This window comes from Amphibalanus amphitrite, unplaced genomic scaffold, assembly GCF_019059575.1.
Source record: "Amphibalanus amphitrite isolate SeventyFive unplaced genomic scaffold, NRLGWU_Aamphi_draft 001443F_arrow, whole genome shotgun sequence".
In the NCBI taxonomy this organism is placed as follows: domain Eukaryota; kingdom Metazoa; phylum Arthropoda; class Thecostraca; order Balanomorpha; family Balanidae; genus Amphibalanus; species Amphibalanus amphitrite.
The window spans coordinates 7,377-25,936 of record NW_024882936.1 but is presented as its reverse complement, the minus strand read 5'-3'; the positions used below and the strand labels follow the sequence as shown (position 1 = coordinate 25,936).

General features: G+C 47.6%; 1 protein-coding gene across 1 annotated transcript; it reads right to left on the bottom strand.

Moving 5' to 3' along the window:
- Window positions 1–3,650: 3,650 nt before the first annotated feature.
- Window positions 3,651–18,174, bottom strand: LOC122373108 (frequenin-1-like; the record flags this gene model as incomplete). The annotated part of the gene is made up of 6 exons (XM_043350883.1): window positions 3,651–5,412; window positions 6,855–6,943; window positions 7,339–7,417; window positions 12,023–12,112; window positions 17,539–17,587; window positions 18,150–18,174. Coding segments are annotated over 6 exons (503 nt in total), but the record flags the coding sequence as incomplete, so codon positions are not given.
- Window positions 18,175–18,560: the final 386 nt, after the last annotated feature.

Genomic DNA, 18,560 nt, shown 5'->3' with positions numbered 1-18,560 from the left:
CCGATGGTGTAGGTATGTATACCAGTCCGTTGACCTCCTCTCGGTGACCTCTGCTCGCTCGGTGACCTCTGCTGGGTGACGGCAAGGCGGATAGGTACCGTCTGGTGTGGTGCGGACGCATCGATAGTCTCAACTAGAAAAAGCTATGGACTTATTCGATACCCAAGCCCCAAGTTTGTAAAATGACTTCACAATTGTCCCTTTCGTTGACTGGCCCTGATGTATGTAACTATGTACAAAAGTGCCCCTTACCTATTTCATACGATCTGAACGGCGCAACGTCTTGACGTTAAACTTTTCCATGGACCCTTTTAAATGTGTTGCTGTTATTGAATTCAAATACATTGGGACTAGAACATTCACGTGAGATGCTTATCTACTTCCGCATAGGTAGGAGGTAGTGAATATCCGACTCTGAACATCATTCGGTGGCGCTCTGGTTGTTAACCCGCGAGTTGCTGGGGGGGGGGGGGCGTTAAACGCCCCCACTTTTTTCGCCGGGCCATAGCATAAAAACGGCGCGCCGCAGGCGCGCCAAATTTTGGGTACCTCTAGGGCAGTGGTCGGCAGGTCCTCCGGGGTCGTGCCCCCTTTTTTGGCGCCAGGCAGGGCCATTACCCCCACCTACCAGACCCCATTGCTGATACAACCACGGTTACTGAAATTCCATACTTTTCCGTGACTCTTTGGATACCATATCTGCGAGAAACCGCAGGCCCCCTCCCCTGCGGTTTCTCGCAAATATCTCAAAGACGTTGGCACGGAGCGCCACCATTTTGGAACAATTGATCATACATCGTTTCTGCAGATGTTGTGAATATTTCAGACCAGAGTCGCTCAAGGTCAGGTCACCAGATCACGTCAAGTGACCTCACCTCAGTAAAGACTGTAACGCCTGCTTTAGCTGCATTGAGTGACAGGTCTCTTTCAAACTTTCAGGAATTGATAAAGGCGACAGAATGTACAAAATTTGTATCTCGGAGATTTGATGTCGGTGACCAAAGTTAAGGTCAATTTCACACCCTCTCCCATTATCAATGGGAGAGGGCGCAAAGTAGGTAAATGGTAAAAATTGAAAGGCGCCTCTTTTGGACCAGTGCCATTCCTAACACTGTGAAACTCTTATTTACAAGTAAACATGACCGCTGAACCGGAAAATTGCACCCGTAACCCCGCTGTATGTCCCTGAGGTCATTTCAGGTCATGAATGGTATCTAACAGCTTTTCGCTAATAACTTTTGATAAAGGCATGCCAGAGCGATGAAAATGCCTTAGATGTGTTCAGCTCGACGATACGGATCGACTGATGTGCAACAAAAGAAAACCTTCGATGTTTCTCGACGGGAGGATCACGATGCTGATAAAAGTGAGCTCTTGCAAGTTTTGAGTGACAAGTTATTTAAGAAAAACTATCAGCAAGCAACGTACATTTTGGCAGTTTTTGTCTCCTGCAGGCTAAACCGTTAATCTTCGGTTGAATCTGAGGGCAGGCATCAGAAAAAACGTTAAAGAGAGCTATCGAACGCGTTTTTCCGCAGCGCTGTAGCTCTATCCTTTCCTGAGCTATATGCCAGTTTGTCGAAAACTGTCAAAGGTTGACCTGGAAATTGGCGAAATTTTACGTTCGATGACCTCTGGTGACCTGACCTTTGATTTGACCTAAAAAGTGACCATATTTTTTTCTTCATCATTTCTTACGCTCTTTCGATCGCCGACTACGGCGTTTCGCTAGTGACCCAGGAGCCAAGTTAGTAGGGGGTGTTCAACCTCCACCTCCAGCAGGGCGTGGAAATCCAGGAGCCCCAGCGGGGCGCGGGTTAACCCCCATACGTATAGGGGTAGCGGGTATTTTTCGGGAATAGATCACGTTAAAAGGGTCGGATTACGAAAAAACTGTACCATCGAGCCGATCATTTTTATCTGTCCTGAAAATGGCATGACCTTAACCCGAATAACCGTTGATTTGTGGGATCTTTCTTGAGATCATGGCAGGCCACAAAATCTCACTTCAAAAAGTTACAGCAGGACCCGATTTACTCGGCAGTTGTTATTGACCTATGGAAGGCCACCCAATGACCAACGACCTTTAAATTGGGTAGCAGCGGCTGCTTATCTTCACGGGCAACACGCTCAATTTTTCTGCAAAGCTCCAGCTCAGAGACCGAGGTGCCCAGGTCAGGGTGCCATGGACGACTCCTCTCCCTTGCGTTAGTGACTGTGAAAACGCCAATAGACGAGCGCCGGTTGGTACATGACAGTTACTTTCAACGACTGTACGGAATGGCCGGAATGGTGAGCAGCTACATGAAAATTGACATGCGCCAGCTCATCAGTTCATGCTTTGTGCGTTTGACCTCGACTAATCTTTGAATCCTGGGCACAACAGTTGCGATGTTTGTCCCATCAAGGGAGCCATTAAATCTAAAAAAGATGAGGCTTTCTCAGAGGCCCTCATTACCCCCCGCCGAAGGGCGCCATTACCCCCAAAGGGGGCATGCCCCACCATTTGCCGACCCCTGCTCTAGGGAATTGATTGAAGTTTATTGAGACAAAGTTTCAAAAAAAATCGTTCGAAAAAAATTTGAGATATCGAGGTTTTCGTGACGTCATGATTTCTGAGTTTTCGACCAAAAACGGCATATGTTAAAAAATCATATAAAATTACAGAATAGACATAAAGACATGCCGCAAACGGCATTAGACTGCCAATACCATGAACAATCAAATGCCTATCTTCGATTATTGATTATTGTTTCGCATTTTCCAAAATTTTGATCTGAATCTTGGCAATTTCTCGTGACTACCTCACGACCATGATACATGCATTTCTTAAATTGAACTTTTTGAGCCAAACTCGTACACATATGATAAAATGAATGTCACCATCGTGTTCTACGCCCCAAATTACCCATAAAACATGTGTCACAGGACACAGGCTGCGAATATCAGTTTTGATTTTCGGGGATATGTGCCTACCCGGTTGACCTGACCTTGACCCTGACCTATGCTTGACTGACCCCTACATGGAGCTGACACTCTTGTAGGCCTTATATGATGGATTGTGCACCGTTTTGACAGAGTTTATGACGAGAGGCGCCCATTGCGAAGTCCTGAAGTCCATGCTACTGAAAGCCCTATTTCAGGTGTTTGACCTGACCTTGACCCGACCTGTGACCTCAAAATTCAACTTTAAAGTACTCATCTGAAGCGTCTCGCCGCGTTCTTTCGTTTGCCGCCTCGTGCGTTTCGCTGCGCCTATCGGTTTTCGAGTTATCGGCTGGGGGCGTTTAACGCCCCGCCCCCCCCCCCCCCCAGCATACGGTGGGTGGCGAAATACCCCAGCAACTGCCGGGTTAATTTTAGCTTACCAATTCTTTTTTTCAAAATCCACAGGCTTTGGGCCCAACCAGGCTTTATCAATGCATAAAACGACAGCCATGACCGTCTCGACAGACACGATGTTAGTGACTAGACAGTAGACCGTACCGGAGTTCCGCAATTAAAGCTGAACGTTTATGTGCCGATCGGGTTTTCGGCTGCTACATAACTATGCTGCATCGTACAATGCCTTTCTTAGCGATCCCCACACCGTATTTATGTCCGTCGCTACATTACATGCAGTTATTACGCATAGACAAGTAACCCATACCTAACTTCGACGCATTTTATTTCCGACGTTTTATTGACGATTGGCAGTAGCATAAAATATGGAACAAAGCACTAACAACAATAGCTTATTCCCGGTGTCGCCTTGCCGAGGACACACTTCAACATGACTCAGATTGTTCTGATGATACCTAGATTATCATGAATTCATCTATTCTATAAACGATGCATAACAGGATAAGGGAAACCGAAGCAAGAAGCGAGAAGACGCTACGCTTTGAAAAGTGGTGTCGTCAGTCGTGCTCGATAAAACTTCGTAACACGCACACAATAGAGAAATCAAACTGATCTCAATTCACTGAGTGGAACGCCTGAGCCAGCATTACCGATTCACGGAGAAAACAAACATAACACTGTGAAGTTGAGTGAGTTCAAAGCGACTGGCTCGGCCGTCCGCCGGGTGCCATTGCGAGAAGGCCCGCTCCGCGCCGCTAGAGCCAAACGTACAGAGCGATCTCATAAACGGGCGCCGCCGCCCTAAGCACATGTGCATTGGAGCTATACAGAGCTGAATGGCGGCGACGCAGTCCAACTTGGCCAGCCGAGGAGCCGGCGGGATGAGCCCGCTGGGACCGCGGCGGTCGACACACACCGGACCTTGCAGCCGTGTGATCGATCGCGCAGGGCAGGCGGCTCACCGGGGTAGGTGCCGCGAGCCGGAGGGTCACCCGGTCCGACCTATGAGCGGGTCACTAGGGAGCGGAGGAGCCCCGGGGATGACGTGGGTTGGCTGGGGTGGCCGGGTGGCCTCCCAGTCGACCGTCTAGTGTGGCCCTGGTGTGCGGCGGAGTCGTCACACAGGCTCGGTTCAGCTGGGATAAGCTGGGTCAGTGACGAGTCTTGCCACAGGGCATTCGTGGAGAAGAGGCCGTTGTGCGGTTTACCTAAGAGGTTCAGCTGGTCATCGACGTAGATTTCCGCTGGTCCGGGAGCCTGCAACATCGGGCTGTGCAGGTTCTGAGGAATTGGCATTGCTGACGTCATTTCTCTCAGGCGCTGGGTGTGGGAGTGAGCTACTTTGATCTGGTTGAAGCTGGACTCAGAGTCTCATTGGACTGAATTAGGGAATGAGTCTGGGTGTGCGCTGCTTCCCCTGGGACATGAATGTCCACACCGGCCAGGGAAGTGGCTTTGGTGGGGGAGCGTCGGACATCTGACCCCCACAACAGTTAGTCACTCAAAGCGGAGCACCTGGTCTGACCCACCCTCCCAAACCCGGCGAGCCTGACCACACGACAATCATCACCGGTCACCATCGCAGGGGTCAGGTGTCCTCGCAGTTCATCACCTCATTCCTGCCAGCATCACCGAACAGTCACCAATTGTCACCAGCCAGTGCCAGCTGTACTCGACAGTCTCAGCTGAACAAGCCACCATCCACCACAACTGCTCACCGCTGGCTGTCACCGATGATGGTTAGCCGTCGATTGGTCACAGTTTTGGTCACCATTGACCTTTTTAAGTCCACTGTGCGCCAGCCGGCTACAGTCCACTGCGCAGACCGGTTATAGTTCACTGTGCGTCGGCCGAGAGTCAATGTCACCGTTCCGACCCCTCCTCGGAGCGGGGGTGCCGCTAGGGCGTCTCCCCAAAGCTGAGCGCCTGCACTATCCGGGGGTCGGTCTTGCTGCCCTCCTTGAACTCCTCGAAGGTCAGCTGGTTGTCGCCGTTCTGGTCCATCAGCTCGTAGATCTTGTCGACGCGGCTCTTGGCGCTGTTCTCGTCATCGTCGCTGACCTGCTGACCCTGGGGGAGGGGAGGGGCAGAGCTGTCACTGACGCTATGGGGAGGGGTAGGGGTGTGACTATCAGTGACTCTGTGTGGAAGGGCAGGGGTGTAACTGTCACTGACACTGGGAGAAAGGGACGGGTAATTATATAGTCACTTATTTAAGAAGGAGAGGGTAGATTGTCACTGACTCTGTGGGAAGGGGAGGGGTGTACTTGCCACTGACGCCATGGGGAGGGGAAGGGGAAGTTTGTCCTGACGCTATGGGGAGGGGTAAGGGTGTGGGTGCCACTGACCCTGTGGGGAAGATGAGGGTTGATATCGTCACTTCTTTGGCTGATGCCACTGACCTTTTAATCATTTAGGGGAGTAAGGGAAGAGTTGATACCGCCATTTAACCTACATAGGGAGTGAGGGTAGGCTCGACGGCAGCACTGCTGGACATAGTTGTCAACACCATATACAGCAAAATTGGCGGACAGAGCGCAGCAGTGCTGTATAAACAACAATAAATATTAAAAGTTTGGCGTGTGGTGACGCCGGGATGAGGACAGATTGTGACATGTTTCTGAGTGTCCAACAGTAAACGAGCTTTCCGAACTTTTGTTTTATGAGTGCGCTAGGGACGTATTTATCAAAATAAAGTCTTAAATCTTGGTAAATAAACGGAAAGGATGTCGCATCAATAACTTCAAAAGATGACTTGATTTTGAATGAAGAAAAGAGAGCTGATCTTTTGTAGGTATGTGATGCCCATTGGAAACATTAAATATTCACACTGACTTAATGATTAATACAAAGATGCACAATGAACATGTAACGATTCATAAGCACATACTGCATACATCTATGGCGAATTTTTCACAATAAGCCATGCGATCAAATACAAATGGCGATTTATTCAGCTGTGACATTCTATTCTAATTTATTGCCTTCCTCTGTGATTTATAAAACCCCGTTGTTTATCCCATCGCTTTATTGAAAGGCTGTTTTTTGCAAAACAAATGATGGTTGAAATTTAGCTATTTTCGGACAAAAACAATGGGCTGAAGCAGTTGAAAGTGCGCTGAACCTCTCATGTGATAGTGATGCATGTCGCATTGCCCAACTGCTTTCGTGTTGTTCGTGTTGAACGTGTATTATTTGTAATTTAAAGCTCAGGCGCCAGTCTCCACCAACACTATCTGTTCTGATACTGAGTACGAGCGTGTCAGGGCTAATATCCATATCCTCTAATCTCATCCATATTACGACCTGAGCTAGGCCGCGTCGCGGCCGCTTCAATTTCGTACAGCTGGTCGCTCAGAGCCAGCAGATATAACACTCATTACAGCTCCGAAAGGGAGCAAGCCATCGCGGAGGGCGCGCATTTTGGGAAAGTAGCCGTCAGACCGGCCAGCTTCGGCACTTTATCACCGGGCGGCGACAAAATCTGCAGCGAAACAAGTCCCATAACTTACCACCATTTCGTAAATGGCGCCGACGATGTTGTACATCTCTTCCCGGGTGATGTAGCCGTCGTTGTCGACGTCATACAGTTTGAAAGCCCCTGGATTAGAAACAAAGACCGTCAGGGTTAGTAACACATAAAAGAGGTCACGTCCGTCCACCGTACATTATGACATATCGTTCATAGTGCATACGAAAAAAAATCATAAATATGCAGAAGTTTCACCGAGACAAAAAGATTAAGCGGTGAGGACGTACATATGGACATGTTATGTAGTTTGATATGCAAACATTCGCAATCTTCCTGACATTTTGCGTGACAAAGGCATGATAAAAGTACCTATTAATATGTCAAGCTTTTTTGCCCGTTACATGCTTTTACACCGTCTGTCCCATGGATCGCTCTGAATGTAAATATCTATTCTGCATCAACTTAATTTTGATTCGTCTATCAGCTAGTGTTTGGCGCTCTGAGTCTGCGGTTATCCATCTTACACTCGAGTTTTTCGTCCATGTTCCCTCTTGAGGTCACGCTGAGCGCCTTGATGAACTCCTGGAACTCGATCGACCCGTCCTGAAACGGAATAATTAATCGGCTCATAGTCATTAGCGGCTCAGACATTTGGCCGCCGAGCTGCTAATGGGGAACGGGAAGTCAGCCGATCGGTGGCTAGTATTACTGCAGGGGTTTGTGTGCCAAGCCAATGCAATAGATACATGAATAGGGATTGGGTACCATCCAGCAGAAAACAGCTATAGATAAAAGGAAATGATTCAGTCATACAGGCGATTGATAATCAAAAGTTGAATGAAAACCCCATTGTTCCCAGTAATCATATATGTAACTATGTAGGTACAGTGGTACACAGCTGTTCAATAGTTAATGAAAATATAGGCTTGGCATGATGAGCTCAAAAGATGGCTGTCATTGAGTAAATCGTTGGGGCACTTTGTATCCACTTTTGGCCAGCGTCGGCTGTCCACCGCTCACCGGAGCCGAGTGATGTGCCAGTCGATCAGGGGGACCGCAAAAAGCGCTGTAACTGGAGAGTCATATCACCAGCATCAGGACGGAGACGTTCTCAGATGGTCAGTCGTTTTGAAATCTGTTCGCCGATGACGCTGAACTTATCGAACACACCAAAAACCCGAATTTCTATGTACAGATCAATGTTACAGAAAGTCGCAATGATAAGATATCCCTGTCCGAAAAGGAGGAATGTGGGTCCGTGAATGTTCTACCAATATTCTATGTCACCAATGATAGTCTGCAGGCAAAGAGATGTGTCAACACTCAGCGGGGCAGGCATTTTTGTCGCTTCTTCCCATAGGCGACTATCTAAACGTTGGCTCTAATCAGCTGAACTATCGACATTGGAAGTAATAGATAAATGATTTTGTAGTTTCAACGTTATAAGCAAGCAGTCGTATTCATCTAAAAACTGCAAATTTAACATTGTGTCCTAATACTCGTCCAATGCAACCTTACTTTGCGTATGCGTATGCCGTATATTTATATTCACTAGCTATTGTTGACAAATACCATTGCAGAGAGCTGCTATGGACCAGATTGTAATTACTTGCATACAAAAAGGGTCATGCCTACTGTAAATGACCAACGTGTCTGATCGGCACCACAGATCAATGTTCAGTCCAACGTCAATACCAGTTCCTCAATATCGTGCCCCTCGTAATAGCCAATTTCGTGTATTACCAGGTATTATGACTCAAAGACCCAATAAAGCGTCTGCTATTATCCGGTTTGAGCCAGACGGCCCTAAAGGGAAAGTTACACCTCTCTCAATTGAATTTCGGACCGTATCAATCGTGCGGATGGCGCTTTGCCGGAGCGACAGGGTCCCTTTGGACACAGCTGTCTGACATTTTAAGGTTGTATTTTATCAGAGGACGTTGGCCGTTGTAACTTGTAGTGAGTGCTGTCTTCTGATGGTCGTCGTAGTACTGTCGAGCTGCGTAATCTTGGCTGCAGTGGCACAGCCCAGCCGCCTGCCAGAATTGACTGCGATGGTAGGCTGTGCCGCAGCACCGCAGCGCATTGCGGTACAGCCTATGCTCCATTGACTTTAGCCCCGCGTCGCACATACATACGAGGGCTGGCCTGAGTTCCAGCTTCTGCCTTCTTAGCAGCACATATGACATACCAATACCACAATTACAAGAACCTGTGCCATGAAGCACATGACTGTTGCATCACATCAGGCCTCTTTTTGTTTTATTTGGCGTTATATTTTCCCCTTTTTCATCTGCCATGCATTCGTCATCAGCGTTTTGTGTTTTGCTAAAATGTGATTATTGACAGAAACTACGTCATGTTATAAGCGTCTCAGCGGCTTTTAGCTGTCATGGACACAAAAATGGGTGTTATCCACCAAACATTTGTTCATTGTTGCATTTGACTTATATGGCAAATAAGACGTCGCACAAGAGCAGGCTCGCACTCAACAACCCCATCCAATTTCACATCCAATGCGCGGTGGTTACAACAGTTGGTCTCAGACGTCGGCGCCAAATGGTACAGTGATGGATTAACAGTTCTGCGGCCGATGCGCCACGCTCACTGAACAGCGGCGGTCACGGCTCTGCAGGACACCGACCGTCCCGTCCCCTAATTAGAGTCCGAAAATGAGCCGACCGTGTTCCATAATTGGTAGCTGTCGTGCCGCCTCGTTTACCGGTGCCCTGGCGCGATTGGCGCTGCGAGGTCGGGCGAAAGCCACGCCTACCGATAGCGGCATGGAACGGTCCAACACGCGACAGACACCCTCTCCCCCGCCCCCGCCCCCACCGATCGCCAGAATGGCCAGACAGTCGTCGTTTGCCGCCCGCCATCGGCCACTAGAGCCGACAAAGTAAAGCTGTGACCAGAAACGATCGGTCGAATCTGCAAGTCAGATGTCGCCGCCGCGGAGTGGATGTCCCCATGATGGCTGTGAGGCACGCCACTCTGCGCTCGGACGGCGGTCTCCGGGCCGCCCGGTCACTCTTCAGTCGGGCATTTCGGAGCGGCCCGGAGCCGGCCGAGCCGTGCCGGCCGCGCCGCAGCAGTGGCACCGCTGACAGCTTTAGGGCCAGATAAGACGGGCGTCACTCGCGCAGACGGAAGTAATTTCCCTAATGCTGGCCGCCGTTTCCCTCCGAGAGCTAACGACTCGAAGACAGAGCGTCTCGCATGTGAGCAGTCAAGGGACGTGCTTTGAAACTGTCTGTGACGATAGCGAGGCCAAATATAAAACACCAACCACTGCCGCATTGCGGTAGAGGAGTGACGGCCGGAGTACCTATAGGGAAGCTATGTCGATAACGAATTTTACTTTAAACTAGTTATATTAGAGTCCTTTATCGCTACTGTGGATAATCAAATGACGGTTCAAATCAAATAAACTAAAATATGTCCGGTGAATGTCGTAGCGGCGATAATTCAAACATGTATAAGCAATTAAACGTAAGCGAGAGCACTGAGCGCTTTAAAACCATGGTTTTAACCCTATTAGTGGCAGGGGGGGGGTGTTTTTATCCACCCCTCAGGTTTTTCGGGAATATCTCCGAAACCGCTGAAGCTACGATGCTGAAATTTTCTGACTTTTCCTAAAACTAAATTGGGCACATTCCCTGAAAATTTCAAGTTCATAACTTTACCAGGGGCGGCTCCAGAGCACTGGGAATTGGGGGGTCCTATTCGTGAAGCGAGTCATTTGGGCGAAGATCACGATGCTGCACCAGTTTTACGAACAGTGAATGAAAGGTATCATGTGATAACATATACAAAGTTATTGTGCATCCTCTTTTGACACGTTTTTGCTATAATAGGCGGATCCAGGCGTCCAAAAAGGGGGGTTATTTTTTACCTCCCAACATAGGTGCCCTGACACCGCCTATGCATGACCAATACAATTTTAGTCGTTCTCTCATAAGAAAATTGTAACCTAACAAGACCATTGCCACCCTTTTTAGAAACAGTACCAACAAAAACCTTATTTACTATACTTTTTGTGTACCCCCAATCTCAATGATCTGTATCCGCCTATGATTTTTGAAAATGCATATTTTAGGATCCATGTGAATTCCTGGTTCATTCTCTATCGATCGGTAAAAGTTGCGTTAAGATTGGTTCAGAAACCTGGCCGTGATAACCAGTCTAAAATGTATCTGCAATTTGCTCGTTTTTACCCCCGTCTACCCCCCTATTGACATTTTTTTATTTTTTTTTAGAAATGTAGATCTCGTTGAGCCAAATCGAATGCCGTTTGAATTTTGAAAATCGGCCGGTTAGATCTCGAGATATCAAGGGGGGGTCGTAAACAGCCCCCCCCCCCTGCCACTAATATGGGGTAGCCAGGAGCCTGCCACTAATAGGGTTAATTGGACCTAAAATTTCATTTCAAGCCTTCTCTTTAGTTAGTACACAACTAGCTAATTACCGACACAAAGCAAGGACAAGATAAGAGAAAAAGTAAACACATCCGGAAATATTTTTGTTCCGCATCTCGTATAGAATGTGTAGAGCGTATGTCTCCCGCTGGTGAAAGTCCGGATTCGAGTCCGCTTCCTTATTTGATATATGTATTATGTAAACGTTAAACTCTTACGGGGATTCGGTCTGCGGATGGTAAAGACATCTGCAGTCAGAAGTACTTACCTATTGATCTCTAAAGCAGGGATAGAATCTTTGAGTCTCCCACCGACGCGCAATTTCCCGTAATCTTTCAGTGATAGCCCGTTAGCATTAAATCTATCGAGAAACAATAAGGACCCAATCTTGCCTAATCCATTCTTCCTTTCTCAATTCTCGCTCCCTCACACTCTCACTTTCTGCGTTTTCGGAATGAAATAGATATACGAAATGCAGCAACAATACTAAAAAAGGGTAGCTGATTAATTTTCATCGACCGTTTTGAGTTAACAATCACTTATAATTCTAATTCACATCTGTCGACCATTTTCTTCTAATCCTCCCTTTCACAGCCCACCCCGCCTCCTGAGTCATCGCCTCGCTCAGCGGTGGTGATTGGTGTCTGAGAGCCCGAGGCGCTGATTGCGCTCCACTCAACACGTCAGACGGCACGGCCGCCGACTGGACCGGGCGGCGGGACCTCGCCCGGGGCAGGTAACCGGTGACCACCCCTCCCTCCCCACCCCACACCCAGCGGCCTGATCTCACCTTATTTACGTCAAACACTCGGAACACCAGCGAGGCGAACTTGGTCGGGTCGCCGTGAGGGAAGAACTGCTTGTAAATCTTGATAAAACCCTGCACGGGAGAAAGAAAGATTCATCAGCTTTGTTTCTATAATGATGTTGGTCGTTGGATGTGCTTTTATATACCTCAGCCAAGGTGAAAATAAAACACTTATTAGTCAGATGGTTTGAAAGCATATCAGACCCAAATAAGCCCGCAGAATCTCCACACAAATCAATCATGACCGGGGCTGTGTACCGGAGTTCCACCAGTACCGGCCGTGTGTTCCCCGGCCGTGCACTGTGCGTGCCTGACGCCCGTAGCCACCGGCCGGGCGCTCCGCTCGGCTGTTGCGGGGGGCGGGCCCGGGTAGTTGACGACCGCCGCGGCCGGCGCCGGCGTGCGTGGCTCCCCGTAGTATCGTGCGCGTCCAGCCGGCAGCGCCGCCCTCGCCCGGCCAGGCCATTAACACAAGTTTGCTCGCCTAACGAGCGGACCCACGAGAACGCGCGGCTGCATACCTCGGGGCGCGGCGGACCGGCCAACCGGGTCGTCCCTGGTGTAGGGTAGAAAACAAATAAGTTAGACGGTGACTGTGCGCCCGCTGGCTCAGCTCTGCCGCGCTGATCAGTGCTGAGAGCCAGGCTCGAGGTGATTTGACGCTGTCGAGTTGGAGATGACCGGTGATCAGCGCCGTGTTTGTGTTCCCCGGACAAAATGAAATGACTCGGGGGAATGTGTAGGTGCCGTTCATTATCACAGACACGGTAACACACAAAAGCGTCGTTTAACCCGCGCGGGGCTGGGGTCTCCAGCCGAACGCGCGGGGCTGGGGGGGGTAAATTTTACCCCCCCCCCCTGTTATCTCCCGAACTAATGGTCCGATTTGGAAAATTCAAACGCCAATCGAAAGCTCTCATCACGAACAACTGAAAACATGTACTTAATTCAAATTTTGAGGTCAAGGTCAAGGTCAGGTCAAGGGTACAAATTGCAAGTTTCTACAGTATCGGCCTTGCACCGTAGTTGCCGAAGAATGGAGTCATGGACTGAGACTGATCACCCAAAACGTGTTCTTAGGCTACCAAGACAATATTCGTTGCATACAATATCATTCAGAGGTCAAGGTCAAGGTCAGGTCAGGTCAGGTCAGGTCACCAAAAAACAAAATATAGAAAAGGGCATATGCGACACATGTTTTATGGGTCAACTCATTTTACTCATAGAATTCAATAGGCACACTCAATAAGTGATATGGACCACCTCTGGATGAATTTCAGGTCGAGGTCAGGTCAAGGTCAGGTCAAGTGAGGTCAAATTTTGAAGTTGGTTGTTAAGGCCTAAAAAGGTGTTTATCTGATGCAGTTTTTCATGGCGAATCGAATGGTGCTATTTTTGTTTCCGTACGAGGTCTAGAACTTCCAAAAAAGTCATTTTTCAAAAATTTTGTGTGTCGTGACGTCATAAAATTTTGAATAACTCCCACATTTTTAACCGATTCTTCTAAAATTTGGTATGTAGGTGCACATAGACCACTTCTCTGACATATATTCCGGCTTTTTCGATAGACTCAAAATTTTGGATTTTATAATCATTTTCCCAAAAAAGTCAGTTTTTTGAAAAAAAAATTAGGCCAAAATCCAAAATTTTCAAAAAACCGAGATTGCCGTTTGATAGACAAAGTAGAATTACGTGTAACCTTTTTGTAACGTCTTGATTCCTTTAAAAACAAAGATGTTAGCGGCGTTTGAAATTTTGCCGTTTTTGAGGCGAAAATGGCGAACGTGACGTCACTAAAACGTCAATTTCTCAAAAAATTTCCGACGGATTTCGCTCAAATTTTCAGGGAACGTGTCAAATTGATGTATAAAAAGGTACTGAAAGTTTGGCGGCGCTGCGTGCCGCCGTTTTTTAGATATTGCAAAAATTCGCGAGGGGGTAAAATTTACCCCTCAGCCCCGCGCGGGTTAACCGACAAGTCCCGTCACTAATGTATAGCTTTAAGCTACATGGGACTTCTCAATAATAGCCGTTTTCACGACGGGCTATCCGGCGAATGCACCTGATTTGACCAAATCTGCACCTAATTTCTTTTACAGCAAATATCTTCATTTTATGAATTTATTTCAGTGTTTTAACCCTCCCCGGCCGAGGGGGGGGGGGGCGGGTGCCGCCCCCATAGGGTTTTTTTCGCGATAGCTCCGAACACGCTGGCGATAGAGAGCTGAAACTTGGCATACCTAACCTTTGATCCAAGCCGCATCTTTTGACACCAACCGCATTTTTGGGTCAGGTCAGGTCACTGACCTATGACGTCATAAGTGAACCTCTGCACGGTCTTCAGATGTCGCAACTTCGCAACGCCCTCACTGCCAGAGGAGATGTCACAGGGAAATGAAACTTGCAGGATCAAGTATCCATTATGAGTTTCACAACTTGTATATCTCAGATTTTTCCTAAAGGTCATATGAGGTCAGGTCATTTTCGTGACCTCACCATTATAAGTCAAAGGGGAAAAATGAAAACTGCTATTCTGGCGCCGGGAACGATCTCCAACTATCTCAAGTACACAGAATCGTGATTTGATGCACTTCTCGCAAGGTTAGATGCGTCACTTTTGCAATGTTGACCTTGCGTGACGTCATTTATGACGTCATCAAGGTCATATTAGTTTTTCGTCAATAACTCGTGATCAAATTGAGCTAGCGAGTCGGGAAAGCCACCAATGGACTCAGGAAGACATGCCGAATCGATTGATATGCGACATGACCTCTTTCGACCAACTTCGTGACCTGGGGGTGCTGACCTGACCTTGACCTGAGGTCAACACCCCAAGTTGACCTGACCCGGACAAAAAGTATATCATTCGACGCGCCTGAGCGAGGCGAACACGATGCTGCCAAAATCGCGGCTCTGCGGCCGTTTTTTTGCGAAGTTATTCACCAAAAACTGAACCGTACCCTGGGGCACTTGACCTGACCTCAGAGGTCACCGGTTGACCTAGGACCTTAAAATCGGGTACTAATCTCTGCGTCTCGTAAGGGCGCACACGCTCGTTTTTTCCGCGACGCGCTAGCTCCACCAGGGGCGAAACGGCGAGGGGGGGTCGTACCCGCCCCCCCCCCCCCTCGGCCGGCGCGTATGTAGAAAACCAATAGGTCCGGCGAGGGTTAATCGATGATGCTCTCTGATAATATGACAAAGCAGGCACAATAAGCAATTAGTGCAACCCTAGCTGATAGCTGCTAAGAGACACACTGAACCTGATTTGACCAGATCTGCACCTAATCTGTACCAGATGTGCACCAAATGTGTACCAGATGGCCGTCGTGAAAACGGCTAATGCCGGCCTGGCCCTGGCTGTTGATTATCTCTGAGCACACAAACACAACAAATGTTACACTTGGTCAAAATTTAAAAAGCTTGTGGCACTATCATGACGTGATTCGGATAAAAAATCAACGCTTCGGCAATCAAAATGCAACTTACATTATCACATGTCTCCCTGTGAGTGTGCACGCAAACATGTTATTTTAATGGGTGGTTCTGTCCATCTCAGCCTCTGGAAAAAGTTATCGGGAAGCTGATGCTAGACGACACTACTAAAAAAAGACAAAACAATATACAGTGGACAGGCAACACAGATTTATCATCCAATTGATAGCATTAACCCGCGCCCCGTTGGGCTCTGCCGAGCAACGCGCCCCGTTGGGGGGGGGGGCATTTTGGCCCCCCCCCCCTAAGATCTCGAGAACCACGCAACGTAGCGACAAGCGGCAAACGGTGTTGGATAGCCCTATCAGGGAACTACCTTGTGACCCAATTTTATTGACCTAGGTCAAACCGATGACGTCACAGGTCAGGTCAAAGGTCCAATTTTCACCGTTTACAGGCATTTCAAGAAATGCGTTGTAAAATCGAGTAAAATGCATTTCATTGAAAATCATCGATGGGGAAATGTTCTTCAAACACATATTTTGCTAGTTGAGGTCACTGATACCAGGTCAGGTCACTGAGGTCAGGTCACTGGGGGGTCACAATATGAAAGTGTCGTGTGATACATGTTTTATGGTCCATTTTACATGACAAATGCGATTATGTGGGTCAGGCAGCCTTTGGGGCCAGCTTAGGTCACGTTTTGGTCAAGGTCAGGTTAAGGTCAGGTCAAGGTCAGGTCAAATAAGGTCAAATTTCAAAATTGATATTTTTGCATAAAATGGGTATCGAATCGATGCAGCTCGTCACGGGGAGTTCAATGGTGGTCTTTGTTTTGCCGTACGAGGTCTAGAATCGCTAAAAATTGAGTTCAAAAATTTGACGTCATCATTTTTAAACAGTTTTTTCGCTATAACTTGGCCAAAAAACGAGATATCGATATGAAATTTGGTATGTATATAGAAGAGCGCAGGGACTATCACATATATTCCGGTTTTTCGAAATTCGGAAAAATTTTGGATTTTTTTTAGTTTTTCTAAAAAAATTAATTTTTTGAATTTTTTTGGGTCGAAAACCCAAAATTTCGAAAATCCGAGATAGCAGTTTTGTAGCGCCGCTTTTTGTCTATTAGACCATATAAAGAACTTTGAAATTGCTTGATAACTGTAGATTTGGTGAGCGTTTCAAGATTGCATGTTTTTTGCTCATTTTTGCTCGAACATGACCTCAGTTTGACCTCAATAACTCCTGACCTAAGGTGACCTAAGACTTGAAATTTGGTGTGAAGGTGTCAAATTGATGCCCGGAAAGGTACTGAAAATTTGGCGGCGCTGCGCGCCGCCGTTTTCTTGCTATTCAGGAAAAACCACAGGGGGGGCCAAAATGGCCCCCCCCCAACGGGGCGAGGGTTAACAGTGATATGTCCGACCCAGGCACTGATCAGTGCGGAGGTATGACTGGTTTCATTGCAACTCTTTGAAAACGCTGTAATCGACATTAGTCCGTAATAGAGGCCATCAGAGAGCCTGTCTCCTCTCCGCTGACCGCCGCGCCGGCCGGGAGGCCACTGCACTGCCGAGTGTCACAACAGTCGACCGTTAGGCCGTCCGCCTCACCGGGAAGCGTGAACTCTCGGCTGCACAGCCGCCCAAATTGCACGGTCGATGGCCATAACGAACACCACCACCCCATTTCCATAAGTGAAGGAGTTTCGACATCATTCAGTCACGGAGTTCGGCGACTATTAAGTCGATTCGATCAAACCTGGACATCCGCCAGACGGGAACTGCAGTTCGGACAACGCCCGGCTTCGGTGAAACGTTATCTTACATCAGATGATATTCTGCCAGTGACAATGATAAGAGACTCCTGATGATAATGGTCCACGGTTCGTGGGAGCATCCGCGGCCAGTTTAACTCGTGGGACTGATCGTGTGCATCTTTGATCTTTGATATAGACACGTAGACCTATGACATCCAACGCCTCCCGATCTGCCGCGTGTTTTCCCGAGCCAGTGAAATACCACAATATTTAGTCCCCGGTTATTAAGCGACACACTTACCTGTTCATCTAGTTCGCCATTAGGGTAGTCCTTGATGAACCCTTTGTGCCTGCGGAACAAAACACTCTCGTTAGTCGCGTCTCCGCTCGCTCGTCCAGGGCTGCCGTAAATGAGCAGCGCGCAGCTGTGGTCCGGACACATCGGCGCACATCAACAGGTGCGGGATCGCTGACAAACAATGCAAATGAGCTGACGTAATTAATTTGTTACATTAATTTTGGTTAGCTTAATGCGTGTATTTCCTGACAGCTCTATATCTTGCAGTTTGTATCAAATAAAAAAGAGGGTGATGCAAGGCCGTAGGTTTTTCCTTGAAAAGTAAATGCGAGCGAGAGTGTAAACAAACGTGCAGTGTTACATAAATCTTCTTCAACAGTATATTCCAGAATCCAGACAACTCTTACTCGAATGCAATAACCTGTCCAAACGTCTAAGGACTTTCAGGGGCGGGCTCAGTTTTACTGCTGGTCTGAAAAACGCGTGAATGATCATGACTGATGGCATAGATAACATGATTCATGCTATCTATGACTGTGGGAATCACAAGCATTGTTATTGAGGCGAGCGATTACATTGCGCAAATTGCATTACGCATTGCAATGCTCACTTACCAGTGTTGTATTTCCTTTTTCGTGACTGCAGCATGCAACGAAAAGAAAGGGTTAGTAGCACATCAAACGACATTTCTGCCAATCTAACGGAAGCATTGTTGCTGAAGATAAGCACCTCACTATACATCTTTTCATCATAAGCCTCGGGGGCCGTAGTGCCTAACATGCAAGTGCCAATTTATAGCAATAAATAAATATATATAGGGAATATATTATAGCAATAAATAAATTATAGCAATAAATTTCACAATACCTTATAAAAATCGTGTGGCAAAATATAAAATAGTTCTTGATGATTTCTCGGAGCATTATCCTGCACGTCAAACAAAAGCCAAATTTTCAAACACGTTTTACCTACTACAGGGTGTTCCATAATGAATGTTCATTCTAAATAGGCTAAAAATCTAAGTA